Raw genomic sequence first — 23508 nt, 5'->3', positions numbered from 1 at the left:
CTTCTCCCTGCGGAGGCAGAGGAAGCGATCCCTCCCATCCCTTCTAGTCTTGTTCTCCTCCCTGGCATGGATGTTTAGACTTCGGGCTTCCTCTACAACATTTCTCAGGTAGTGGACAAGGACTACTGATAAGTACTTCTGTCTGACGTCCTGCCGCCAAAATAAAGAAAACCCTTTGCATGACTTCTGAACCTTTTAGTTTTAAGAAAACCTCAATGGAGGACAGGGGTGTGAAAATGAACACTTGAACTTCATCAAAACATGGTGTTACAGAGACCTGCCAGTCAGCTTGACCCTGTCTAACTGGGAGGCAATGAGTGAGTAAACCCAAATAACCCAATCAAAGCCTGATTCAGCAGAAACATGCACGCACAGTCAAAACAATGATGTTTTTTTTTTTTATAGCTATATAAGTGCAACATCTCTTTTTAAAATACAACGCAGACATCTTTCTTTTCAACCCGACAACTATAAAACACAACAAAAGGAGCCCCATCAGATTCCCATGACAGAGGGAGCCGACAGCGACACCAAGTCTGGTGGTTTCTAAAGGAATCCAGCTCACTCCAACAAGATCTTCTCCTTCTGTTTGTCTTGCTCTGACTCAGTGTTAAGTGAAAGAAAACACGAACAAACACAACAAAGCAAGAAAGAATGAGAACGTGAGCTCGTTTTACACGCCTGTCCCCTTCCCCTCCTTTCATCTAGTTCACACCATGCTGTAAGAGAACAGCATAGCTGTGGTTAAGACCATTTATATCTCACACAAATATTGGCTTTTATTTAACCAGCAGTGTGCTATCTGCCTCAGTAGGAATTCTTTAGGCATGAATAACCCACAGAAATACAACAGCCCTTTGCTACTAGATAGCGTCTGCACACGTAGATGTTACAGTATGTGGACATCAGACAAAACAAAAGACAGCTCAGTAGGACACATGAATGCACGCACATGCTTGTTCTCTGTGGCTGCAAAGCCGCTGTGCAGCGTGGTCTGTGGTAGTTATCTGACAGTTATGTGCCATCTCTGAAGGTTGTGACGCTGTCACGGCACGGCACAGCTCAAACCACATAAGATGCAGCACGAAGGCACGCTTAGCAGGAAACGAAGTGCTTCACCATCACAAAGTGACAATTAGCGGATGACTGGGGCTGTGGGAGGGAGGACGAGGTGACAGCCACACTGTGGAAAACACTATCACACTGGTGAGAAATGAGAGAGCCGAGGTTGCGGGAAGGACCCAAGAAAGAAAGGATCGGTATTTGTTTATGCTGGTGGAGAACGTTGTGGCTTTGTTTAAGGACAAAACCAACTTCTTGAAAACTTGTTTTCACAAGAAGTGGGAAGAAAGTGACATTTAGATGCAGCATTGAGTGCAGAAGGGGCTTATTTGATTTTTTCCATTAGTTAGTGTTATTTTATAAGCAGTCAATAACAATTCTGATGATTAGTTTGTCATTTAAAGGAGTAGCTTGACTCATTTGCAGTGTTTCTGATTTCGATGACAATCAATATCAGTCTCATATGTATGTTAAATATGACTAGGAGCAGCAACTTCCTTGAATCTCCGCTGGTTGTCGGGCAGCTGCTACCAGGAAGAAAAAGTTTGGCACTTGTAAAACAACAAATTATGATTTTGCCATATTTATTTTTCTAAAGCAAAAACAGACAACTTACAATGTCTTAATTAGTGAGCTTTAGAGGTGCTGATAGCCTGATTTTGTTAGCTCCAGACAGATCCAGGCTAACCGTTTCCTCTTATTCTTAATCTGTGTGCTCCACTAAGCTAAATGGCAGCTAACTAAAGCTTTACAAATTGACAGATATGTGAGAGTGGTGGTGATGTTGTCATTAAACTTTTGGGAGGACAAAACTAAGTGTATGTCTCAAAATGTCAAACAATTCCTTTAAACTGTTAAATTATAAACTGTAAAACATTTAGTGGATTTATGTATTTTTTTTCCATTTGTTTTAAATCAGTTTAAGATAAAATATGTCAACAGAAGAATGTCATCTTGGCCTATTTTGGTTTTTATTTCTACAGGCTATGTATGTCATGTATCCTCATATTGCACTTAAACTTTTCAGAAGATATTCATGTTCATATTCTATTGATTTTAATTTAGGTGTCAGGAGACACCTAAATTAAAACCTGCTCTTGTAGAGGACACGAGAAACACAAGAATACTTATTTAAGGAGACTTTAAGTGAGTAGCAGCTTCTGTGAGTGAAAACATGATGTCATGTGACCAGTTTTCAGCTGGCACAAACAAAAAATGCAGCCGATTCCTTTTTCTGCTCTGGACTTTGTCTCCGGCTGGTTTTGTATTACAAAACACAAACTGGCCCGCTTCTCCTCCCCTACCCTCTGTCTTTATGTTTGGACCTGCCTCCTCTGGCTGCAGTTCACCACCGTTGGAACACCGGTCTCTGACTAGTGTGTCACTTTGTGGTCTGGATGCAGCACATCGCCATTCCCCTTCTGTTTTTTTCCCCTTCATGCTTTTTCCTTGGCCTGACCAGAGTGCAGCTGTTGGTTCACCCAGAGGCTGGGAAATACCCGCAGCAAGCTCTCACTGCATGGCAATGCACTGCAATACACCAGAACGTCAAGTGTCAGTCCATCGTGAGAACCAAGACCACCTTGTAACCGAGCCAGTCAGCCCCAAAACACTGACTCTCTTCCGTCGCTCTTCGCTGTAGCATGCAAAGTGAGGTTGAAACTTGTGGTGTGTAAACGGAAGAAGAGGGGGAGGAGATGACTAGGGAGCTATGAGCTGGCAATTGTCTTTGTGAGTGTGTAATTAGACTGTTTGAAGCATGAAATGCCTCTTGGGGTGCCAAGCCCTACCAGACACACACAACAGGTGGAGTGAGAGGGAGAGGTGGAGGGGAGTGGGACAGGACAGGAAGTGCACATGCGGCTGCTCTAAAGAAAACAGGTGGAGCGCATGCATTCGTCTTTCCTAGGAGTTAAATGGAGTTTAAAACTGAGTGAGGAGGTGGAGGGGAGGAGGAGCAGCGGATAAGAACAATATTTTGCTTTTTTTGAAGCAGTGAATCTCCAAATCAGAGCCTAGCCTTCCTTCCATGACTCCCTCTATCTGTAAACCATTGTTTGTGTGACTGGTAACCATTGTTTTTCTGTGACTGTCAGCATGTGTGTGCCTGCATGAATGTGAGTGTATCAGAGAGTATAAAGGGTACTTACAGCCAGGTAGAGCATGGTAAACATTGAAAAAGAGGCATGTCCTGAGAAGAAGGATTTCCTGTGGAGAGACAGATTTATTAAATTTAAATATTTAAGGAGTATTTCAATACATACAGATTACTGGTAACAATTTACAATAAGGGGACATTAATTAACCTTAGTTACAGTAATGGTTATTACTGCATTTACTAATGTCAACCGCACCTTTAATAACTATTAAGTAAGGCATAAATTGATGCCTTAGTTAACATGAAACACCTTAATACGTGATTAGGTAACCAATAGCTAATAGTTAATTAGCTGTTAGTTAATGTTTATTAAGGCCTTAACTAAGGTTAATTAATCCACCATTCTTGTAAAGTGTTACCAGTATACTCTATATTGTGTGTGTTGTCGTTTACACACACCTGGCCTCCTGTACGTCGCCGTCTTCACCGGTGCAGGTGTAGTTGGTGATGTATCCCAGTGAACAGTTGATGGTGGAGAGATCAGGTCTACACACGTCTAAGAAGTGGGGTCTCATACGACCCACCGACACCTTGGCGATGTCTGTGAACGACTGGCTGATGGCAGAGCCGAAGAGAAACACGCCCATCTGAAAGACGACACACACTAATGATTAAACACACCATCAATTCAGATGCCTATAAGTGACGGTTGCTGCGCCCCGCCCCCTTCACAGATGCTACAGATTTCCATTCTCGCATGGCATCTGCATTAATAATATTAATAATAATGGCAGATTTATTACTTAAAATTCTTAATTGTGTGGACAAAAGCAGGCTCCTCATTTATAGTATGAGGTGTTGATTTTATTGGTTGAAAGTAAGGGTCTTATCAGCCGTAACAGGCAAACTAACTAAGCTAATGTTAGTTTCTTAAGTTGGTTGAAAACACCGTCGCTGGCTGATTCATTTAAAAAAAAATAATCGTTTAAAAAGGCCTTAAATATAAACTTAATAAATCCATTAAAGAGAAAAGCTAATTCTTCTAGTTAAAGCAGAATTATGATTGTACAATTTCTGTTCAGAAGAAGGGTTTAACAACCAATTGACTATTTATATGTATATATATATGACATACATGATATCACTGTTATGCAGAGCTGACCTGTTTGTAGAGAGCTGCCATGTAGGGGTTCCCAACAAATGACTTGGTTCCCTCATGTAGTTGGTGAATCCTGTAGCATTCTCCGATCACAATCTAAAGGAAACCATTTTTTTTTTTTTTAGATAAACAAACAACACTGATCACAGCTTTCACACAAATTGTAGTTTCTTGATGATGCTAAATCTGACAGTGATACAGTACAGAACCAGAAAATCATGCAGTACAAGGCTACAATATGTATCGTGCAGAAACTCTATTTCAGGTCCAGGCTGAGGGGACAGGTGGGGTAGACAGGGTGTGTGAAGGACAGACAGGAGACAGAATGGATGAGAAACACAGACAAACATACAGAATGAGCATGGCCTGCCTTTCCCTCAGGCAGTTTGGATGTGATATGAGTCTGAGCAATGATGATGATCTGTTTAATGATATGAGGAGGCCTTAAATGTGGGATGTGAGGGATAATGAAGGCAGTGACGGCAAAGGGAAAAGGAAAACATGACACATTAGACTGAGTGAGTATCTCAGTCAGACTGACCTGACTGTGATATAAGGAGGGTTTATATCATCTGAGATGCAGCTTTAAATCCAGTGAGCTAACCTTGACTCCAGTGGTATTCTAACCAGGTGGTTTTAAGTAGTGTTGGGCCCCATGAAAAGACCTCATCCACACTGAGGGGGCTCACGCCAAGCTAGCCCTTGAGGCACGGCGATGTCAATCAAATGTCTACCACCTGGGGTACCTAACTAAAGGACCGGCTGCTCTCGCTTTCCTTCCTCTCTACACACAAGGCTTCACTCTATTTTCTCCTCAATCCCAATCACTCAGGAAAATATTTACCCACCCATCTCTCCGGCTACATCCACACTAATATTTTTTCTTTTAAAACACAGAACCTTTGCTAGGTTAAAGCTTTGTGCACACTCTTTGAAAAACTACAAGTGAGGCTTTTGAAAATACTGCTGACCCACTTTTAGTTTGAAAACTCCGGGGTTGTGATTCACTCTGGACAGGGGCGGCGTATACTCAATAATGTGAATGAGAATAGCACCAAGAGCTCACATGAATGTAAACATCTGCAGGTGTAAATTTTCCCACACCTCCCATTGTCCTATTAATGTTTTTCTCTGTACATGTAGTCTGTGTGTTGTTAATAAACACACATATCCTGCCTATTGGGTGGTCAGCTGGCAGGCTCACAGCCAGAAGAAACAAACATGGTGGTGTATTAGTGTGTTTGTGTGTGCTATTGTCATTGAATTGTTGAGATCAGAGCTGCAGATTAGAGCCACAGGAGGTTGATACAAGCCAGAGGAGTTTATTTGGCTTGTCAGCATTTGCATTTAAACCTCTTCTCCCCTTCTCTATCTCCATCTTGATTTATTCCCACATGTCCGGTTGTCAGAGTGTAGACAGGTCATCTCAGGACTCATTAGGTGTCAGAAGGGTTTATTTGGATCATCACTACATCTACTCGTAGGGCTCTTTGTCACTACAACTAACTCTGTTTGTCACAGTTAAAACACAGCCTGTCAGACTTGGATATGCCTGACCAGCTGGACCATTGGGATTTCCCTTGTAATGGAGAAAAACAAGAGGCCCGACTGGAATCTGCTACCAATGCATGTATGTGTGTGCATACTTGTGTGTGCCTGCATGAAAAGTTAAAGGAATGGTGTCGGCATGGCACTAGACGCCACTAATGGAACACAGCTGTATGAGACACGCCAGCTTTGCCCACACGTGAACATGTGAAGGAAATAAGTCGACTGGTACCCATAATCAGAAGAGCTGAGCTGGTGCAGTGTGTGTGTGTGTGTGTGTGTGTGTGTGTGTGTGTGTGTGTGTGTGTGTGTGTGTGTGTGTGTGTGTGTGTGTGTGTGTGTGTGTGTGTGTGTGTGTGTGTGTGTGTGTGTGTGTGTGTGTGTGTGTGTGTGTGTGTGTGCCCATCAGGCTGATGGGAAGGAGACGGCGGTGAGGCGAGGGCTTCGTCTGGGAACTTATGAGGGGGCTGAGCCACAGGGAGTCTGGGGGCTGTAAAGATCATCTAGCCTGACCACGTGGCACTAATTGACATACATCCAGCACATGTCATTATAACATGTTTCCACTAACCCTGACCCCCCCCCCCCTAATCCGCTGGCACAACATTAGAGCTATTCCCCGTTTCTGAAAACACGGATCCAATCAGGGGAATGAAGAATTCATGCTGTTGCTAACTGGTGAGACACCTCAGGCTATCAGTGGGGCACCACGGGCATGGGAGAGAGCTCTGACACATTCACCCCGAGTAATGTGCAGGGCACAGAGGGCATGGAGTCAATGGGAGACATGGGAATGGACCAGGAGCTTTTAAAAGCTCTTTGGTCTTTGGCATGCATGCGTCAGCACACACACACCAACATACACTTCCTAATGTCACTTGGGGGGCCTCTCACTACCACTGGCTCACTTAGCGAAGTAATAAAAAACAGGCCATTACAAATGGCTTGGATGACTCAAGTAAGCTATGGAAGAATAAAGTATGATGAAGAAAACATTGGAGAATGGAGGGGGAGACATGTAAAGCACATTTATAGGAAAAAAAAAACTGATAGTGAAGTGACAGAAACCTTTGATGAAGGGTCTATGTTAGGTACTGGACTATGAGGTGTTTAAGAGTTTGAGAACAAGTAGCAAACAAAGGGAGGTGTGAAGATCGACTTACAGCAAAGATGGCAATAAGAATGCCAACACCACAAAGCACGGCATCACTAATGGTGTCTCCCTCTTTTCGGGGGTAGCGGATGGACTCGTCCGAACAGTAAAACCCGCGGCGGTACGGCTTTATGGTGCTAGTCTCAATGATCAGGAAAGGCAGGCTAGCTACAAAAGACACAGAGAGAGGAGGACAGAAGAGGGAGAGAAGAAAGAAGGCATAAAAGCACCAGGTCAGTGACACATATAAACAGGAGAGAACGGGGAGGGGGGGGGGGGGGGCACAAGGAGCATACTGGGCACCAAGGGAATCATGGGATAGCAAAATTGGGAGGGGCTTAAGAATGTCATGTTGGGACAGCTTAGAGGAAAGGAGTGACGGTTTTCAAAAATCGGATGCAACTATGACTTAAGATGAAGATCATATCAACTTTTCCAAATTTTAATAGATCTCGTGGCGTTGTCACTCCTTCACAGCCACCTTCATGAACCTTGAGCCCACCCCGTTTTCTGCCGTCAGTGTTTCCCTCGGCCGAGCACTCTTTGTGTCGGGGGGAGGGACTTACGGACACCGCGGGCAGTGTCAAGCCAACAGAAATGAGCACTGAGGACGGCACGGTGCTGCTCTTGAAGGGGTACTTCAGGCTGGAGTCGCTGCAGTAAAGACCCCTCTGGTACGGACGTATAGAGGTGCGATGCAGAACCAGGGTCGGCATCATAGCTACACACACACACACAGATAGATGTATGAACCTAAGCACACACACACACACATACCTAACACAGGGAATCATACAGCGTCACATATCTAAATCCACTTACCTGTAAACTGAAGAAAAAACAGATTTAAAATACATCAAGAGACAAAAACCTTCACAGGTGTGTGTGTGTTGTGTGTGAGCTCATGCTCATATTAAACAAGCTGTTTACTCAGCAAACCCTCTCATGTTGCTCCTATTGACAGTGTGACACCAGGCCATCAGTAATTGAGGTTTTTCCTTTCACATCACTCCTGACAGAGCAAATAGACACTGGCATTCAGGGCAAGCGTCCATTAATGAGGACAAAAGAAACCCATCAACAAGAGGAACCTCTCAATACATCATGAGTTTAGTGTTATGGATAGCAGAGGAAGAGAGTGCCTGGTGGAGTGTTGAGAGCCTTTTTTGACAGTAATATCTACTAAAAACTATAGATGCATATCATGGGAATCGGCTTTATGGCTGTCTTTGTCTCCTGCCTCTTTATTTTTCCTTCAACTTTTCCAATTCCAAACAGCCTTCATGAGAATCTGCAGAAATGTTGTCGACCAAAAAAACAGAGCTATAATTTCCGCTTGGTGAAATGAATTCAATTGTTTTCTTCCTCAACCACAAACACACACACACAAACACAAACACATATGCACCCGCTTTCTGTCCTGACAAGATGAAAATAAATACATATCTCCAAATCAAAGGAATACAAATACAGGCGTGCAAACTCTGACCGGGACTTTCAAATGTTTTCCTTGAGGGATTTTAAAACGTGCGAATACCAAGAAAAACAAAAGTAAGCCCACCCAACTCTGGAACATTTCTCGCATGAGTGCATGTTTGGCGTGTGTGTGTGTGTACGTACGACCGTAGTTGCTCATAAATAGGGGGAGCTCAAGACACGGAGGCGTCCCGAAGACCCACATACAGACACACCAACATATACTGTACATTCAATGTCAGAAACCAGAAATGTCAGTATTCCCACATGCGGCTCATGTGGTTACCTCACATCACATGGGTTTTTGACATTTGGGTTAAAGTGAGAGATCTACTCGTGAATGTTCCTAATTCGGCTGAGAACCGCGACTGTCATCTCACCAGTGATGGGAGATGGAGATTGTGTTACTGGTCTGTCCTGAAAATCACACCACTCACCAATAACCACTCATTTGAACTTCTGAAGAACCTCGAAACATACCTTTTTAAGCATGCTTTTGAGACATGCAGTCTCACATACTGAAAGAAAAAAGTGTTGTCTCAGGTGCGTGAATGTTCTGGGAAAACTATTTTCTGATGAAGATCAAGCAACAGAACAGATAGAAAAATGGACCTTTAAGTAAACTTTGAAGCCAACACTTGCATAAAAATAACATAACTTTATAACACTTTAAAAATAAAAGGAAAGCCACTAAATTGCCTTACCAAAAAACATCTCAATATAGTTTTAGAACTCCTCTCTTAAGCTTCTCTCGAGAGCTCCACTAACAACAGGCTGTTTTGTGTCTATATCTTTAAGGTACATTGATAACAGTTATTCTAATTGGCTGAATCTTTTTTTGTGACGCTTGTCCAGGTCAACCACAGATTTTCTATGGTCTTGTAGCTTGCTTGCTCTGCGACAGAATGACCGCTTGGTGTTTTCTTCTACATAAAAAGTTGGACAGTGGGCCGTGCCAAGCGGGACATATGACATGAGTGTGAGTTTGTGACATCACAAACTTAGGGAAGTCCAAACAGCTCATTCAAATGGCACAGTTGTTGAATACGGGCTGTGAACTGAACGGTCTGACACTTTTTGCAATATTTTTAGAGCACCTACACCAAGATAAAAAAAAGAAATGGAAATCTGAATTTAAATAATGACTTTTAAAGCATGTCTCTGTCCTCACTGTCTCTTTCTCCAGTTGTTAGCAGAAAGCAGCTGATTGGATGGCCACTGAAGCAGACACCTGTACAAATAGCGTGCAGCACCAGGGTTCGACAGGCTGCTGGTGTGCCCACACAGGGCTGGGCAGGGCTCTGGTGGTGTCTGAGAACCATGAAGTCCACATAACAGGCAGGTTAGCTGTGGGTGAACACGGAATTACCAGGGCAGGGCTGGGCAGGGCTCGACTTAAGACCAGTGGATTGTAGCACAGATATGGCTTTCTGTTCATGCAAGTCTTTTAACTTTGTGCCACGGTGAACTTGGCCTTACATTAATACCTTAAATAAAGTGAAAACCATCAAACTAGGTTCTGTTGAGTACAAACTTTTTCAGAAATCTGATTATGCTTTCTCTCATGGCAGCATCTCCTCTCCTCTCCTCCCCTTCTACTTCGCCTTCCCTGTCTTTCTCCATCCCTCCAATCTGGCCTACTTGTGGAGGAGGGATTCACATGCAAATGAGGAGAAGTGAAAGAGGGTCTTGGGTTTAACAGACAAACACAGACAAAAAAAACACACAAGCTAACCAGTGCTTCAATGCTAAACCGATCAGAGAGCACCATGGGAAACTTGGGAGTCGACCAGCTGAATGACTGAAAAAAGCAAAGTGAGATAGAGCCACTGAACACCTCGGCACTATCTATTGAGGACTCATGAAAGCCTCTCTGTCTGCACGCTGCCCGGCCTTGAGATGGCAAGCTGTTTTGTTCTGTCCCCCCCTCCATGCCATCTCCCTGAAAACAGCCTGGTATGTGGGCATTCTCCTCATACCACAGTCCATGCACAAAATAAAACACACTCCAGCTTTAACCCGACAGCACATCTGAGCCTCATCTGCAAACAGCGGTGTTGAAGAAATATTACCTCTTTTATGAGGATAGAATAAAAAGCAAGTGGCCTCCATGGATCCTGCTGACCCGGAGAGAGAGGACAAGAGAGATGGGGGAGTGCCAGAGGAGGGAGAGATGAAGACAGAAAGGGAGAGAGAGAAAGAAAGAGGTGGGCAGGGCTGTTAGCAGAGGCCTGTAGTGCATCACTGAATTAAAAAAAACAACTATTTTACAAGCTCTGTCATGAGGTCAGTAATGTTCAGGGATGCCTGAATGTTACTGGCATCCTCAAATTCTCAAAGAAAGGGAAGCAGTTTAACTGCATGCAAATAGTCCTGCTTTAATTCCAGAGGGGAAATAGCTTATTTCAACCCATTTTCTCCCTTTGTTGTTGCCAGAGAAGTTGTGTGTTCAGTGCTTTTAGAGCCAATGAGCCATATGAGCTATCAAGCCACGGAGTTGCTTTTTAAACAGCACCAACAGGCATCTGAGAATAATCAGGGCAGAAAAATTCCCTCAATGGAGAGATAGAGAAAAAGAGAAAGGAGGGCCCTGAAAGTGTGGGGCATGCAGTGAGAGAAAAACATATCCAAAGTGAGTGGCTTGGCGAGATTGGGAACACTTCTATTTGTCTTATCAGATGCTGTCATGCACTTCTCTCTTTGAGTCTAGAGAGTCTAGGAGAACCACTGCTAAAGACTACTTACCAAAGGTGAGAGAGAGAGAGAGAGAGAGAGAGAGAGAGAGAGAGAGAGAGAGAGAGAGAGAGAGAGAGAGAGAGAGAGAGAGAGAGAGAGAGAGAGAGAGAGAGAGAGAGAGAGAGAGAGAGAGAGAGAGAGAAAAAGAGAGGCATTTCTTTGGCTGGTTAAATCTGTGCTTATATGCAGAGGTCATTGAAGGGCCTTTGTGTGTGTGTGTGTGTGTGTGTGTGTGTGTGTGTGTGTGTGTGTGTGTGTGTGTGTGTGTGTGTGTGTGTGTGTGTGTGTGTGTGTGTGTGTGTGTGTGTGTGTGTATTTTCCATCCGTAAATCCACTCACATGTTCATGCCCCGCTGCCTTCCGGAAATCAAGGCACAAAAATATGTCCATGTGTGTTTATATGCGGCGTGCGAACACGTTCGTGCGCTTTACGTTTACACATGTGGCGTGCAGTGCCGGTGTGTGAGTGTGAGTGTATGTGCATGCATGTGATTGAGTTAAGAGATTATCCAGCCAGCGCCTGTTTGATTGACTTTGGAGTTAAATTTGGTATCGCCAGTGAGCGGTTTGATTAGCAGGACTCTGAGGGCTAAGTCTAACAGATAAGATATGTGTTTCTTTGATCCTGATTAGAACTTAGGATTTGTATTTGTATGTATTTCAACAATCATTGAAGTTCAAAGTTCCTAACTCAGGCAGGGTAAGGGTCAGCAATCCTCTATTATTTTCTCACCTTAAGACAGAGACTGTACTTGCCAGAATGGGAAACAATAACTATTCTTACGCCAGCTAAAGCTCTGTGTCACTTAAAAGGTTAATTCTCTTGACATGGCACTAACTTCCATGTAGAACAACTCCTGCGTGTCTGTTGAGGCTACATGAAATCCTTCCCATTCTCCGGCTCTCATGACTCTCTCTCACCCCTTCTGGCTCTCTATTGGCATTTTAATGGGCTTTCATGGCTTTCAAGGAGCAGAATTAGAATGATATCCAGATATTGAGCTGCGAGTATGAGAGGTGAATGGGAGGCGGAGTGGGGCAGAGGAAGAGGTATTGTGGTCTGCTCTAATGGAGGATTTCCTCCTCCTGTCTCTCACGTGCACCATGTGACCCATTCTGAGAAGGAGCGGGTCAGAGGACAATTCAGAGGAAGGTCAGAGAGGGCGGTGGCTAAAGTGGGTTTTGACTGCATAGACTGGCCGGTCAATCAATCAAACTTTCTCCTCTCTTATTTTCAGGGTTTTCTCACTGCTCTTTCAACAGATCAGATAGCTGTTAGAGAATCAGTGTGTGTAGATGCTTCTGTAGCACCGAGTATTGCAGCCTGTGAAGTACCGAACACCATCCCTGAATATATATTTAAATGCATAATCTTGATTTCTTATTCTTTGATGATATCATTGCTGATTGATGCTAAAAGTTCTGGCAGTTTTGGACAATTTAAATCAATGTTATGTATGGCTTCTTGCGTTTAGAGCATTATAACCATTTTAAAACTTGTAAAATAATGACTTTAGTGGTTAAAAATACCAAAACATTTTCTCATATGAGAAATTGCTTTTGATCAACTAGTTGGAAAAAAACAAACAAATGTAGCACATCATCTCAGCAATTCATCTGAAGGGACTGACACCTGACACAGTCTGGCCTGTGCATGTGTCTCTGTGTTTGTTGCATATAGATCCATCATATTCACTTGTGTATTTCGCAGTCTCTTGAGGAAACTCCTGACATACTTCTGTCACTCAGATGTGGACACTGACACTCACCCTGCAACATAAGCTGCAACGCTGAAGGACACTCCAAAGTGGCCTACATCGCTAAAAAGAAGTGTGGATAGATATTGTGTTGTGGTTATTTGATATTTGTGTGACTTTGTGTAATTATAGAGAGAGACAGGATGAGGCAAGATCTTTATTTAATGTCTTGTATTAAGAGTGTACCCTTATCTATTCATTTGGATAAACGCCTTCATCCAGCGACAAGGCACAGTGAAGCTGCAGCCTGTGTGTGTGTGTGTGTGTGTGTGTGTGTGTGTGTGTGTGTGTGTGTGTGTGTGTGTGTGTGTGTGTGTGTGTGTGTGTGTGTGTGTGTGTGTGTGTGTGTGTGCAATCTGAAGGGGATATGTGCGTTAGTGTGAGGAAGATTAACCTTGTGTGTGCAAACAGTGAGCGTGTGCGTGCAAGTGTTTGAAAAGAAAATGGGATCAGAGACCTTGAACGGATCAGCGGCACGTTCACTTATCGTGGGACATTGTTCTGCCAAGATGTACGCAGGTGAGGAAGAAGGCGACACAGCGGGCATCATCATATGTGACGGTTTCTATGGAAACACTGTACAAATGGCATATGTTTGGAAAGATTTATATTTATTTATATAACAGTAACTTATCTTAACATTTAGGGAGGGCACACCCACACACACACACACACACACACACACACACACACACACACACACACACACACACACACACACACACACACACACACACACACACACACACACACACACACACACTCATTAGCTTCTGGGCTTAAACCTCTGAGGTTTTAAATACGGCATGCCATGCAGATGCCTCGGATCTTATAAAATCTGTTACACTTCCAGCAGTGCACAGAGCTGCGAGCCCACACAGTTAACTTTATCCTTAGGTCACTAAAGCCATGAGTGTGAGTATGCATGGCCTCCCAGACATTTGCGAGCAGAGCTCATAGGTTGGCCGAGGTTCCTGACAGACCCTGGAAGTACCTCCGGGGCCAAGGGTCAAAGGTGAAGGATGTGACACGGCTCTAGCATTATACTGTAGCACAAGAGAGCACATGTCGCCATAACACTGCCTATTATATCTGTGGAGTGCATGGCTGTGTGTGTGGCTATGTGGGTGTTAAAGTGGATTACTGTGGTTCCACTGGCAACTTCAGCAAAGCCTTTCTCAAACAATTTTAAGTTGTCGACCACAAAGGGCTTTAAAAATGCTCTCGCAATCCAAATAAACAAACGCGGTTCTATAAAACCCACCCAGTCTTTATCCATACATATAATCACTGTTTAAGAAACATACATTCGTGCATGCACACATGTGCCCACCGATACAGATGTTTGGCTCGAGATATCGCTGCATTGTTTTTCCACAGGTTGCTGATGTGTCTCACACATCTACAAAGCACACAAATACACAAACACACACACACACACACACACACACACACACACACACACACACACACACACACACACACACACACACACACACACACACACACACACACACACACACACAGATACACAGGAGTGGCTGAGGTCAGCAGAGTGGTGCACAGAGTGAATCCCTGTCCTTTCTCCCCCCTCTCTGTGTGAATGCTGCAGTGACCGGGGGGCCGCTGGCTGAAGCATGTGCTTACTCAGAGCTTACTTTTATTCAGAGGAATAAATGCCTTTTACACACAGGCATCCGTTGGGACACTCTCTAGGGGACTTTTACCAGCAGGCACCTGCGTGGCCAGCCTCTGAATGCTTCTGCCCGCTGTATGTTGCTGTTAACTTGTAGAGATGTTGGATTCAACACTGTTTTGTGGGGAATCAACTCTGCTCCACATTAGCGAGTAGAGGAGGCAGGAGAATATTTATACTGTGTTTTAAAAAGATCAGTTACAGCTCATGGAGGTGTTTTTAATGCTTGGCTGCACTGTCAGTTGAAAAGGGGAGGACGAACGCACAGCTGCTCCAATGAAGGGAAACTTGAGCAGTGCTCAGGGGCCAGATCAGGCTGTTTGGCTAGTTGGTTGGCTGGATGGCTGTCTGGCTGGGCGTTTCTCTGTTATTGCCATAATGGCATTATTACCCCCTGGGACAAAAGGTCGGCTGAGGAGAAGAGGGCTGTGGACTCTTTGAAACCTGACGCCTCTGTCAGGATAAAGCTCTCGTCATAAACTCTCTTCTAAACTTCACTCACTACTTTCCTCCCATTCTTTCGCTCCTTCCGTTCATCTACTCCTTTAATATCCCACTCACTGTGTTTTTTTTGAAGACAATAGGAGTTAAATTTGTTCCGCATGATGCTTTCTAGTGTTTCCTCTTCAGTCAGGGCAGGACAGGGCTCAGTGGCTGCAGCTCAAATAAGGCCAGCGCCAATAAAGATGCTGAGCTGATTACTCCACAGCGCTGAGCAGATAAGCACTACAGCCCACAATCCAGTCAACAATACAACTAGCAACAGCAGCATCTATAAACCACTGATAGATAATCAAGCAGCCTGGAGTAAAGGCGAGGGGCGACTCACACTCTCTCATCTCCACCTCATTCACTCATTCCCCCTCCCTCCATTTCATCCTCCTTCTGTCTGCCACCGGCCTATTGGTCCTCGTTATCGAAACAAAGAGCGCCGAGATGCATCAAAAGGGGTATTGTTCTCCATGAAACAGTGAAAATCTCCCTGACCCGCTCCCAACCCCCCCATCCCTGGATGCACACAGCATGTGCACACACACACACAAATACAGAGGATTGTAGCGGGTAATGCAGTGAGAGAAAGTGACAGACAGAGGGGCCTGTGTAGCAGCAGGGAGGAGGCCCAGGCGAGGACAGTGTGCTGTAACAGAGAGATGTAATGAGGCCAAAGGCTTCAGATCATCTGCTGCCTCTGCTCTCATTTACATTCAGGGGCTCCCAGCATTGTTGTTGGCTTCATATTAAGCTCTAGATCCGATGTTAACTAGCACGAAAAACTGTAGATCCTGGAAAGACAGAAAGTACACCAACTGTGTAGGATGTTATTATTTTCATGCCCACACACAGGACTCCATGAAATGTTCATTTACTTTACTTACTGAAGACTCGAACACAAGTTTAAACACATGCAAGAATGACTGCTAACATATGTTTATGACAGGGTCCTACCCAGTAATCTAAAATGATCTAAATTGGCAGTTTGAGAGTGTTTATATGAGAGAGATATAATCAGAGATGAGAGCAAGGACGGAGACCGTGGAAACAGAGGCTTTACTACACCATTGTTGTCGAAGTGTAAACTACAAGCTGTTGTCTTTGTTGTTATTGTGCAATCGAACTGTTTGCCAGGATGGAGACAGTGAGGAAGAAGAGTTAAAAGAAATGAACGCGTCTGGTTTGTATATCAGCATAAAAGATTTACAGGCACATCAGTCAACCTGATGTCTTCAGCTTGCTCGAGGGGACCACAGGGGACACACACACAAACACACACATATCGAGCCGCAGATGCCTCGCACATGCGACCCGCACACGCAGACTGTGCACACAGACTGCTTCACCCTCCAGGCCATACAGTCCGTTTAATGACAGCTCTGTGCGCCCCCTCTCTCCCTCGTGAAGCCCGCAGGACACACATGCACACACGCTCACACCCACACACCTCTAAACACACTCGCCCTGGGGGGTTGTCATTTAACTCCTGCACCAGCAGAAACCAGCCACATGTCACCATGACGGGCTGAATATGTTACAGACACCAGAATCAACAAGATCCTACTCAAAAGCACACACTTCAAATGACACACATTCTTGGTGAGGTGGTTTCTGGGTCTGTTGTCATGAAGATCTGCTGATTTTTATCTAATTGCATAATACGATGATGCTCTGCTGCCAGAGGACGCTTATCACCTTCTTAAGAGCCCTGACCTCGCCTCGTCCTGCGGCCGTAGCATAAACACACACGCCACGACTCTCCACAGGCAGGCCGGCCCCTCCAGCCACCGATAACACAAAGGCATACATGCAGTGATGTAACCAGACTGGAAATACCACACACACATGGGTTATTGTCGGGATTGAGTCTTCAGATTGATATTCTTTTGACCGTGTCTGCCGGCTGTGTGTGAGAGCAGCAAATGTCATACAGAGAGCACTGCAGGCTTTTCCCCCCCAATATGAGCCTATTTTCTGTCTGACCTTTGACTTTATTAGAAAAACAGACTTATAGAGGCATGAACTTTGGGACTGATAAGACACAGAAAATACAACCGACTTCAGTATCTCTCGGCAGTACATACACACGACCCCTCTGGGAGATTGTGACAAGCAACCTAATGGCTTCTGGTAGAAAATGATCCACTTTGTTCACTGTCAAAACAGATACATTATTTCAGCTTGACATGGCAGATTTAATAGAAAATGTATATATTGGCATGATTTATTCCCACTGAATCCCAGTGCTGTCTTTCTGTCTGTCTCTGTGCCTCTACTGTGTATCTCAGAGAACTTCTCCTGAGCTCCGGCCTCTGCAGGGAGCCACTGAGAATATTTGCCCTGAGCTTAAGGTCAGCGGCTTTAGATGGGAGCCTGTGTTTGGGTTTCTGTGTGAGGGCCTCCCATTTGCTGTTTGATTACAGTTTTCTAATCGACACTGAGAAAAACCTGCTTATCTCTTGTTGTCAGGAAGATGAGATCATAAGAACATTTAAATGTGATTTCTTTGCTACATTTTACTTCACAAAAGTAGATATATAATATCTAAAACTTTTCTACTAGTAGTGTCTCCTTTTCACTTAGCGTCTTCCTAGAGCAATTAAGATTGGGGAGGACTGGCTCAAGTGGAGAGGGGGCAGGGATGGAAGGAGGAAATGGAAATGGACTGTGGGGCTAAACAAAATGGACAGGATTTAATTTCACAACCACACCTACCTCCGACCGACACTACCTTTCCGTTTCCCACCCTTTCCTGAGCTCCACTATATACACACACACACACACACACACACACACACACACACACACACACACACACACACACACACACACACACACACACACACACACACACACACACACACACTCCATGCCCCCTGGTTCACTCACTCCCAAAATTACACCAGATGTCCCGTTGAGAGTCTTTGGCTGCTGCACTGCAGTCAGAATGAAGAATTTGAGAAATTCTGGAAAATATTTGTAGAGCGGCTCAGGATTGAAGTGGCTGAGGCCCGGAGAGCTAGAGGTTAAACCTCTCCGGCTTTAATGAGGGGCTGTGTGACTGACTGCTGTAATGCTATAGCAGCTAATGGGGAGGCAGGAGTTGGGTACAGGCATATAGGGTTAATGCTCCGGGGCCTAAAGGCTACACTCAACTCGGCTGCTAATAACAATCTTCCTGTCTGTCGCTCACAGAAAATCATGTCACTGAACACCTGACTGTATCACTGATCACAGCAGATAGCAAGAAATATGGGATGCTGATGGAAAAGAAAAACTCTGCTGGTCCACTTTTTTGTGTGTTTTGAGACATTACACAATTTCGTATCTCATAAATAAAGTAATTTGTTACCATAGCAACACCTAAACAGACCTTGCATGGTCTTTAAAAGCAACATACAGGACGAAGAGTCAATGAAGCCAGTCCGGGACAATCTAGATTTACATTGTGAAAAAAAGTAGGACCCTGCATCTGACACTGAATGGCTTGCACACAAGTAAACACACAATGAATAATCTCCTTTGCATTGTGTGAAACTTAATCAGGGTTGAGGTGAGGCTACTTTTAGACGTATGGCTTCCTGACATCTCAAGCGGGCGTCTCGTCGCACAACGTTTTCACAATAAACCGTATGGGAGGAGGCTGTTGGACACTGTGTCGCCAAAAGGAGGAGAACAAAATCCTGCAGTCTGCGGTGGAGTTTGTGTATTTATAGAGTGTATAGTGTTTGTGTGAGCGCTCCTTATAGCGTTGCTAAATCAACTCCGCTGTTCTGTAAGAGGGGAACCCGAGCCAAAGTGAAATCAGCAGATGATGCTTGCCAAAAATTGTTCTCTGGAGTGCTGGGAGAGTGTGCGCGTTATTTTTTTTCATCGCCTTTTCTGATCCTGCTGTGTTTATGCGTTATTAGCCAAGATTATCAGAGGCAAGATGGAGAAAAAAATTGCATGTGTGTGATTATAGATGGCCTCAGATGTTTTTTATACAATGAGCTCATTAGCAGTGGCGGAGGGTGAGTAACTGCTGGGCAATCCACAGAAAGATGTCACTGTACGGACTGTGTGTGTGTGTGTGTGTGTGTGTGTGTGTGTGTGTGTGTGTGTGTGTAGCACCAGCTGGCACATAGGAACAAATTAAAGGTAACGAGATATCTATGCATTAACTGGCTGTATAGTGTACCTTTTTCTGTTGTACACACACAACAAAGCCCATTCACTGTCAGGCATTATTCTGAGCCTTCTACACACCCGCATTCCTCCTTTTTCATTCAGGACGCCCTGATAACCCCCTACTTCCTCCTGATCTATTCTCCCTCTCTATTAACCCCACAGCCCTCCACCCACTAAAACCCCAGTGTGTAACCGCCCCCCCCCCTCCCACTCCTTCAATCACTAAAGTGGGCCAACCAATCGTAACTGAGCAGCCAGATTGTGTTCAGCATGACAAAGGAGAATCTGTGTGACCATTTGTGACTGTGCGTGTTTATTAAATGCACAATATATGTTTACAGGCACATATAAATGTGTGTGTGTGTGTGTGTGTGTGTGTGTGTGCGTGCGTGCGTGCATCCTAACACGGCAACTACAGAGCCAACCAAAGAGCTTTAACCAGTAAAGGAAGTTGGTTTGTGGCGGAAATTCAGTCCACATGCACCTCAAAGCTCATTGACATTTATATGAATGCAGATGAAACAGTGTATCTCTGTCTGAGGCTCTTTAAGAAGAAAACCAGCATAAACCCAGTGGAAAACTTGGTGTCTGTCAGGCAGATCTGCTTCTACTTCACAGCACTTATGAGAATGTGGAGTTAATGTGCACCATTTGTAACATCATGGGTAATAAAATCCTGCTCCTGTGTAGCCATGTCGCATATTTCCTCATTGCTTTTGATGCTTCAGTTTCAGCATAGAGTGGTTGGTTCAGCTCCCACCTGCTCCTCTAAAGCCCGGTCAGCCACGGGTCCCACTTCTCAATCTCTGTTTCGGATTGGAGAGGCATTCCCCTGCCACAACACATGCTTAAGCAATTATTCCACGCATTCCCCTGGACAGAGAGGCAGAAAGAGGGCTGGAGAGAGTGAGGGAGAGAGTAATTTGAAGTGGAGTGATCAGGGGCAGCTGGCCAGGGATTTGCAGGGTTCTGGGAGAGAATGTGTAGAAGTTAAGCACAACTCCCCTAATCCTTTTCTAAAAAAGAGAAAGGAGAGACAGGGGGATTGAGAATAGAGAGAAAAGAAAGGGGGGGCCGCTGGAGCTTGAAACTAAAAAGGACTGGGCTACAGTGACAACAGCCAAAAACAAACCGGCTATCAAAGCAGCAGACACACACACACAGCACTGAATCTGGACGGGATGCTCGCGGAATAACAAGTTAGAACTAACACACAAACTCAACATCACAAACAAGCCGCCTGTTGAAGCAAATCAGAGTGAGGTCAGACCCCCAGCATCGCCTCTTTACCTCGGTGACATTTTGATCAGCTGTGAATCAATACGACTTTAATTACAGTTTGATTTTTACTTCAATCATCCTTCACCTCTATGTATGGACAGCTCTATAGCTGAAGGTTTGGCATCAGGGCACAGGAGGGGGAGTCACTGGCTATTTTAAGGGCAGTAAAAGGGCAGGTTACAACACTTCAAAACATTTACGCCCCCAGGCATGTTGGCAGGCAGCATGAGCATCCACTGATCGGTCCCAGTGATGCTTTGTGAACTTTAAAATCATCAATATATTAGGTGATGACAACCCGTTTTCAGACCTGAGAGAAACTATACACCTGTCAGTTAAAACAAAACAAAACAAAAAAATTCAATTTTTCTCTTAGATTTAAGCACAAACTGCTTCATTTGCTTTATCTTTATGAAAATGTCACCGCATCTGTACTTTTTCATTGTGAAATTTCACGTTATAAACAATGCTTTTTTTTTTTTTTTTTTTTTACAGCTGAAACAGTGTGGTGAATGTTTTGTTCAGCGTGTCCCCTGCACGGGGTGGTGCGTGTCGGAGCTGCATGATAAGGGATTGTTGTAAATGAGGTTGTCTTGCCTTTACGGATAACAGGCGTTTTAAAACGATAAGGCTTTAATTGCCACACCATTAGAAAGCGCGGGTAATGTTTAATGTATCTTAAGTTGCAAGGTTTGGGTGTGAACACTGAAAGGGGTGTCTAATAATGTTTGCATGTAGTCCACATCAGCAGATGTCAGTTAAGGTAAACACCATAAATTCTAACCCAAAATAAAAGTAAACTTATCTGTAAACTTACCAAGTAGAAGACAGAAGATGTCGAGCGCAATGAGCAGCTTCTTCTTACTGTTGTCAACACCATTGTTGTTATTTAACGTAGAGGTTCCTCCGTTCCTTGTCTCTTGGGCCATTGCTTTCTCATACATGTACTTTTGCATTTGAGAACTCCCCGTATTCAGCTCCAAATCCCACACCACGCGGTATAGGTGAAGAAATTCTGTCAGGTTCTCAAGTCCTTAAAATAAATGTCATTCAATTCAACGGGGAACAAACTTCCCAACTCGGTGCTCCACGCAGAGTTTCTGATCTGCTGATGTCTCGCTGTCTCGTATATCGCTTTTACAAAAAAGAAAAAACTTAAAAAACTAGAAGAGTACGAAATTGTGAACGGACCCGCGCCACGGACTCAAAGGAGAGAAAAAAAAAGTTGCTTGCGCTCGTAATGAATGGAAAGCCCGCTCCCCTTCTTGGTTCAAAGACTTGGAGTGAGTGAGAATTGCGCTGAGCATCGACAGCCGGTTATATCAATCCTCCTTCTTCTCCTCCTCCTCCTCCTCCCCCTGCTCTCTTCAAGTTCCCCCTGCAGTTTCAAGGCTCAGCCCTCCTTTTCCCTCCGCTAGCGGTGGGTATTCACCTCAGAAAACTTTCTCAGACTGGAAAACGGCGGGGGGATGGAGCAGCGCCGAGATGCATCGCCCAGCGGTTACGCACGGCATGACAGGCGCACGACAGAGATGGAAACGAGATGTTGGAGATGGCGATTTGCTCTCGACGTGATGACAATAAATACAGCGATTGGTCATTTATTTTCAAATGTTATCAACATAAATTTTTTAACAGAAAATGTTGCCCAATATTAAACATTTTTAAAGTTGTTTTCCCATGTAACGCAGCTATGGTAGAGCCATTATGAATTATTATATTTGTGCATTTCAGTAATATAGTGAAACTTTATATAAGTGTGTCCAGTGTCCACATTGGGATATGATGTAACAAAAGTTTTGTAATTCATAATTTTTGTAGTTTGTGAGGGAGAAATGAGCATTTTAGCTGTGCTAAAAGGGGAAAGGACTTAAACAGGCACGAATTTCATTCATTTCCTTTACATTTAGTGTTTAAAAAAACAATACAATTAACCAATGGAAATTCTAATTTGAATGCCTTGATCAGTTAAATCCAACATAGTACGTTATCAGATTTTTTTTTTTTAATGAAAAAGCATACGATTTAATGATATGTGTCGTACTTTCATAAGCAGTAGTTCATGCGACAGCTCCACAAATGTTTGTCAGTTTTAGGGAAGGCTTAAACCTCATACTGAAAACCGTAGCAAAAGAAGATCCAGCAGCCGTACTGGATGTTGTTAAATCAAACTTACACTGCCATCTAGTGCTCAAATACGAAGAATTCACGTCAGTCCTTTTTTTTGCAACTCATCCACCCATTAACTCCAGTTTCCCCACCTATTGTTCTTCTCACCTGCCAAATCTGTCAGGGAAAGTTCATGAAAGGTTAATGGAAAAAAAAAAAAAAAATCGAGATGGACTCTCATACTCGTATTTGTGATCTTGACAATGAAAATATGACTAACGTGACAGGCTATATCATCTATATCTATAGGCTATAGATACTGTCAGAACACTTTTATTTAGCTTGTCTTTTAAAACCAGTTTGCATTTATAATTAAGAGACAAAAAAAAAACAAGCTGTTTTAAGGAACAAATTAAGTACTTAGCTCGGCCTATATATTCCACAAAATATGAATAGTTTTTGTTAGAATAACCTGATATGTTATAATTGAGCCTTTAGATGCCAGTGTATATATTGACTAGTTTAATATGTGTAACGGCCCATATCTTAGGTTACTTTTTATCTAGCAGACCTGTCGCAGGTACAATACTCCTTCCAGCACCTGGTGGGTTGGTGCACACAAATGGAGAGATAATCCGGGTAAACCACACATGCCATGTTTAACGACAGAAGCCATCTGGTCTCCAGAAAAACAGGTTCTTTTCTTCAGCCACAGTCTTCTTCTGACATTTAACGCGTTTAACGGGTTCAAGTCGTCTCCAGTTGCTGTCA

At 43.9% G+C, this 23508-nt stretch overlaps 1 protein-coding gene across 2 annotated transcripts in view; it reads right to left on the bottom strand.

Annotated features, from left to right (window-relative positions):
* The window catches only part of plpp3 (phospholipid phosphatase 3), a 32349-nt gene extending 8863 nt beyond the window's left edge, over nucleotides 1–23486 (bottom strand). The window contains exons 1-5 of one of the 2 annotated variants that reach the window (XM_069699167.1): nucleotides 21446–23486; nucleotides 7587–7741; nucleotides 4323–4415; nucleotides 3620–3807; nucleotides 3213–3270 (exon numbers count right to left, since the gene is read on the bottom strand). In XM_069699167.1, the coding sequence (XP_069555268.1) occupies nucleotides 3213–3270; nucleotides 3620–3807; nucleotides 4323–4415; nucleotides 7587–7741; nucleotides 21446–21584 (633 nt within the window). In that variant the 5' untranslated portion in view covers nucleotides 21585–23486. Of the gene's footprint in view, nucleotides 1–3212; nucleotides 3271–3619; nucleotides 3808–4322; nucleotides 4416–7030; nucleotides 7189–7586; nucleotides 7742–21445 lie in introns of both variants that reach the window. The other variant, XM_069699166.1, reaches the window with a different exon arrangement.
* Between the last annotated feature and the right edge of the window lie 22 nt (nucleotides 23487–23508).

The sequence above is a fragment of the Brachyistius frenatus genome, unplaced genomic scaffold (genome assembly GCF_029030835.1).
Source record: "Brachyistius frenatus isolate BFR_SWC_R1_liver_20210118 unplaced genomic scaffold, ASM2903083v1 Contig_29, whole genome shotgun sequence".
Lineage (NCBI taxonomy): Eukaryota > Metazoa > Chordata > Actinopteri > Embiotocidae > Brachyistius > Brachyistius frenatus.
The sequence above is the reverse complement of the archived record's forward strand: the minus strand, read 5'-3'. Positions and strand labels throughout refer to the sequence as shown.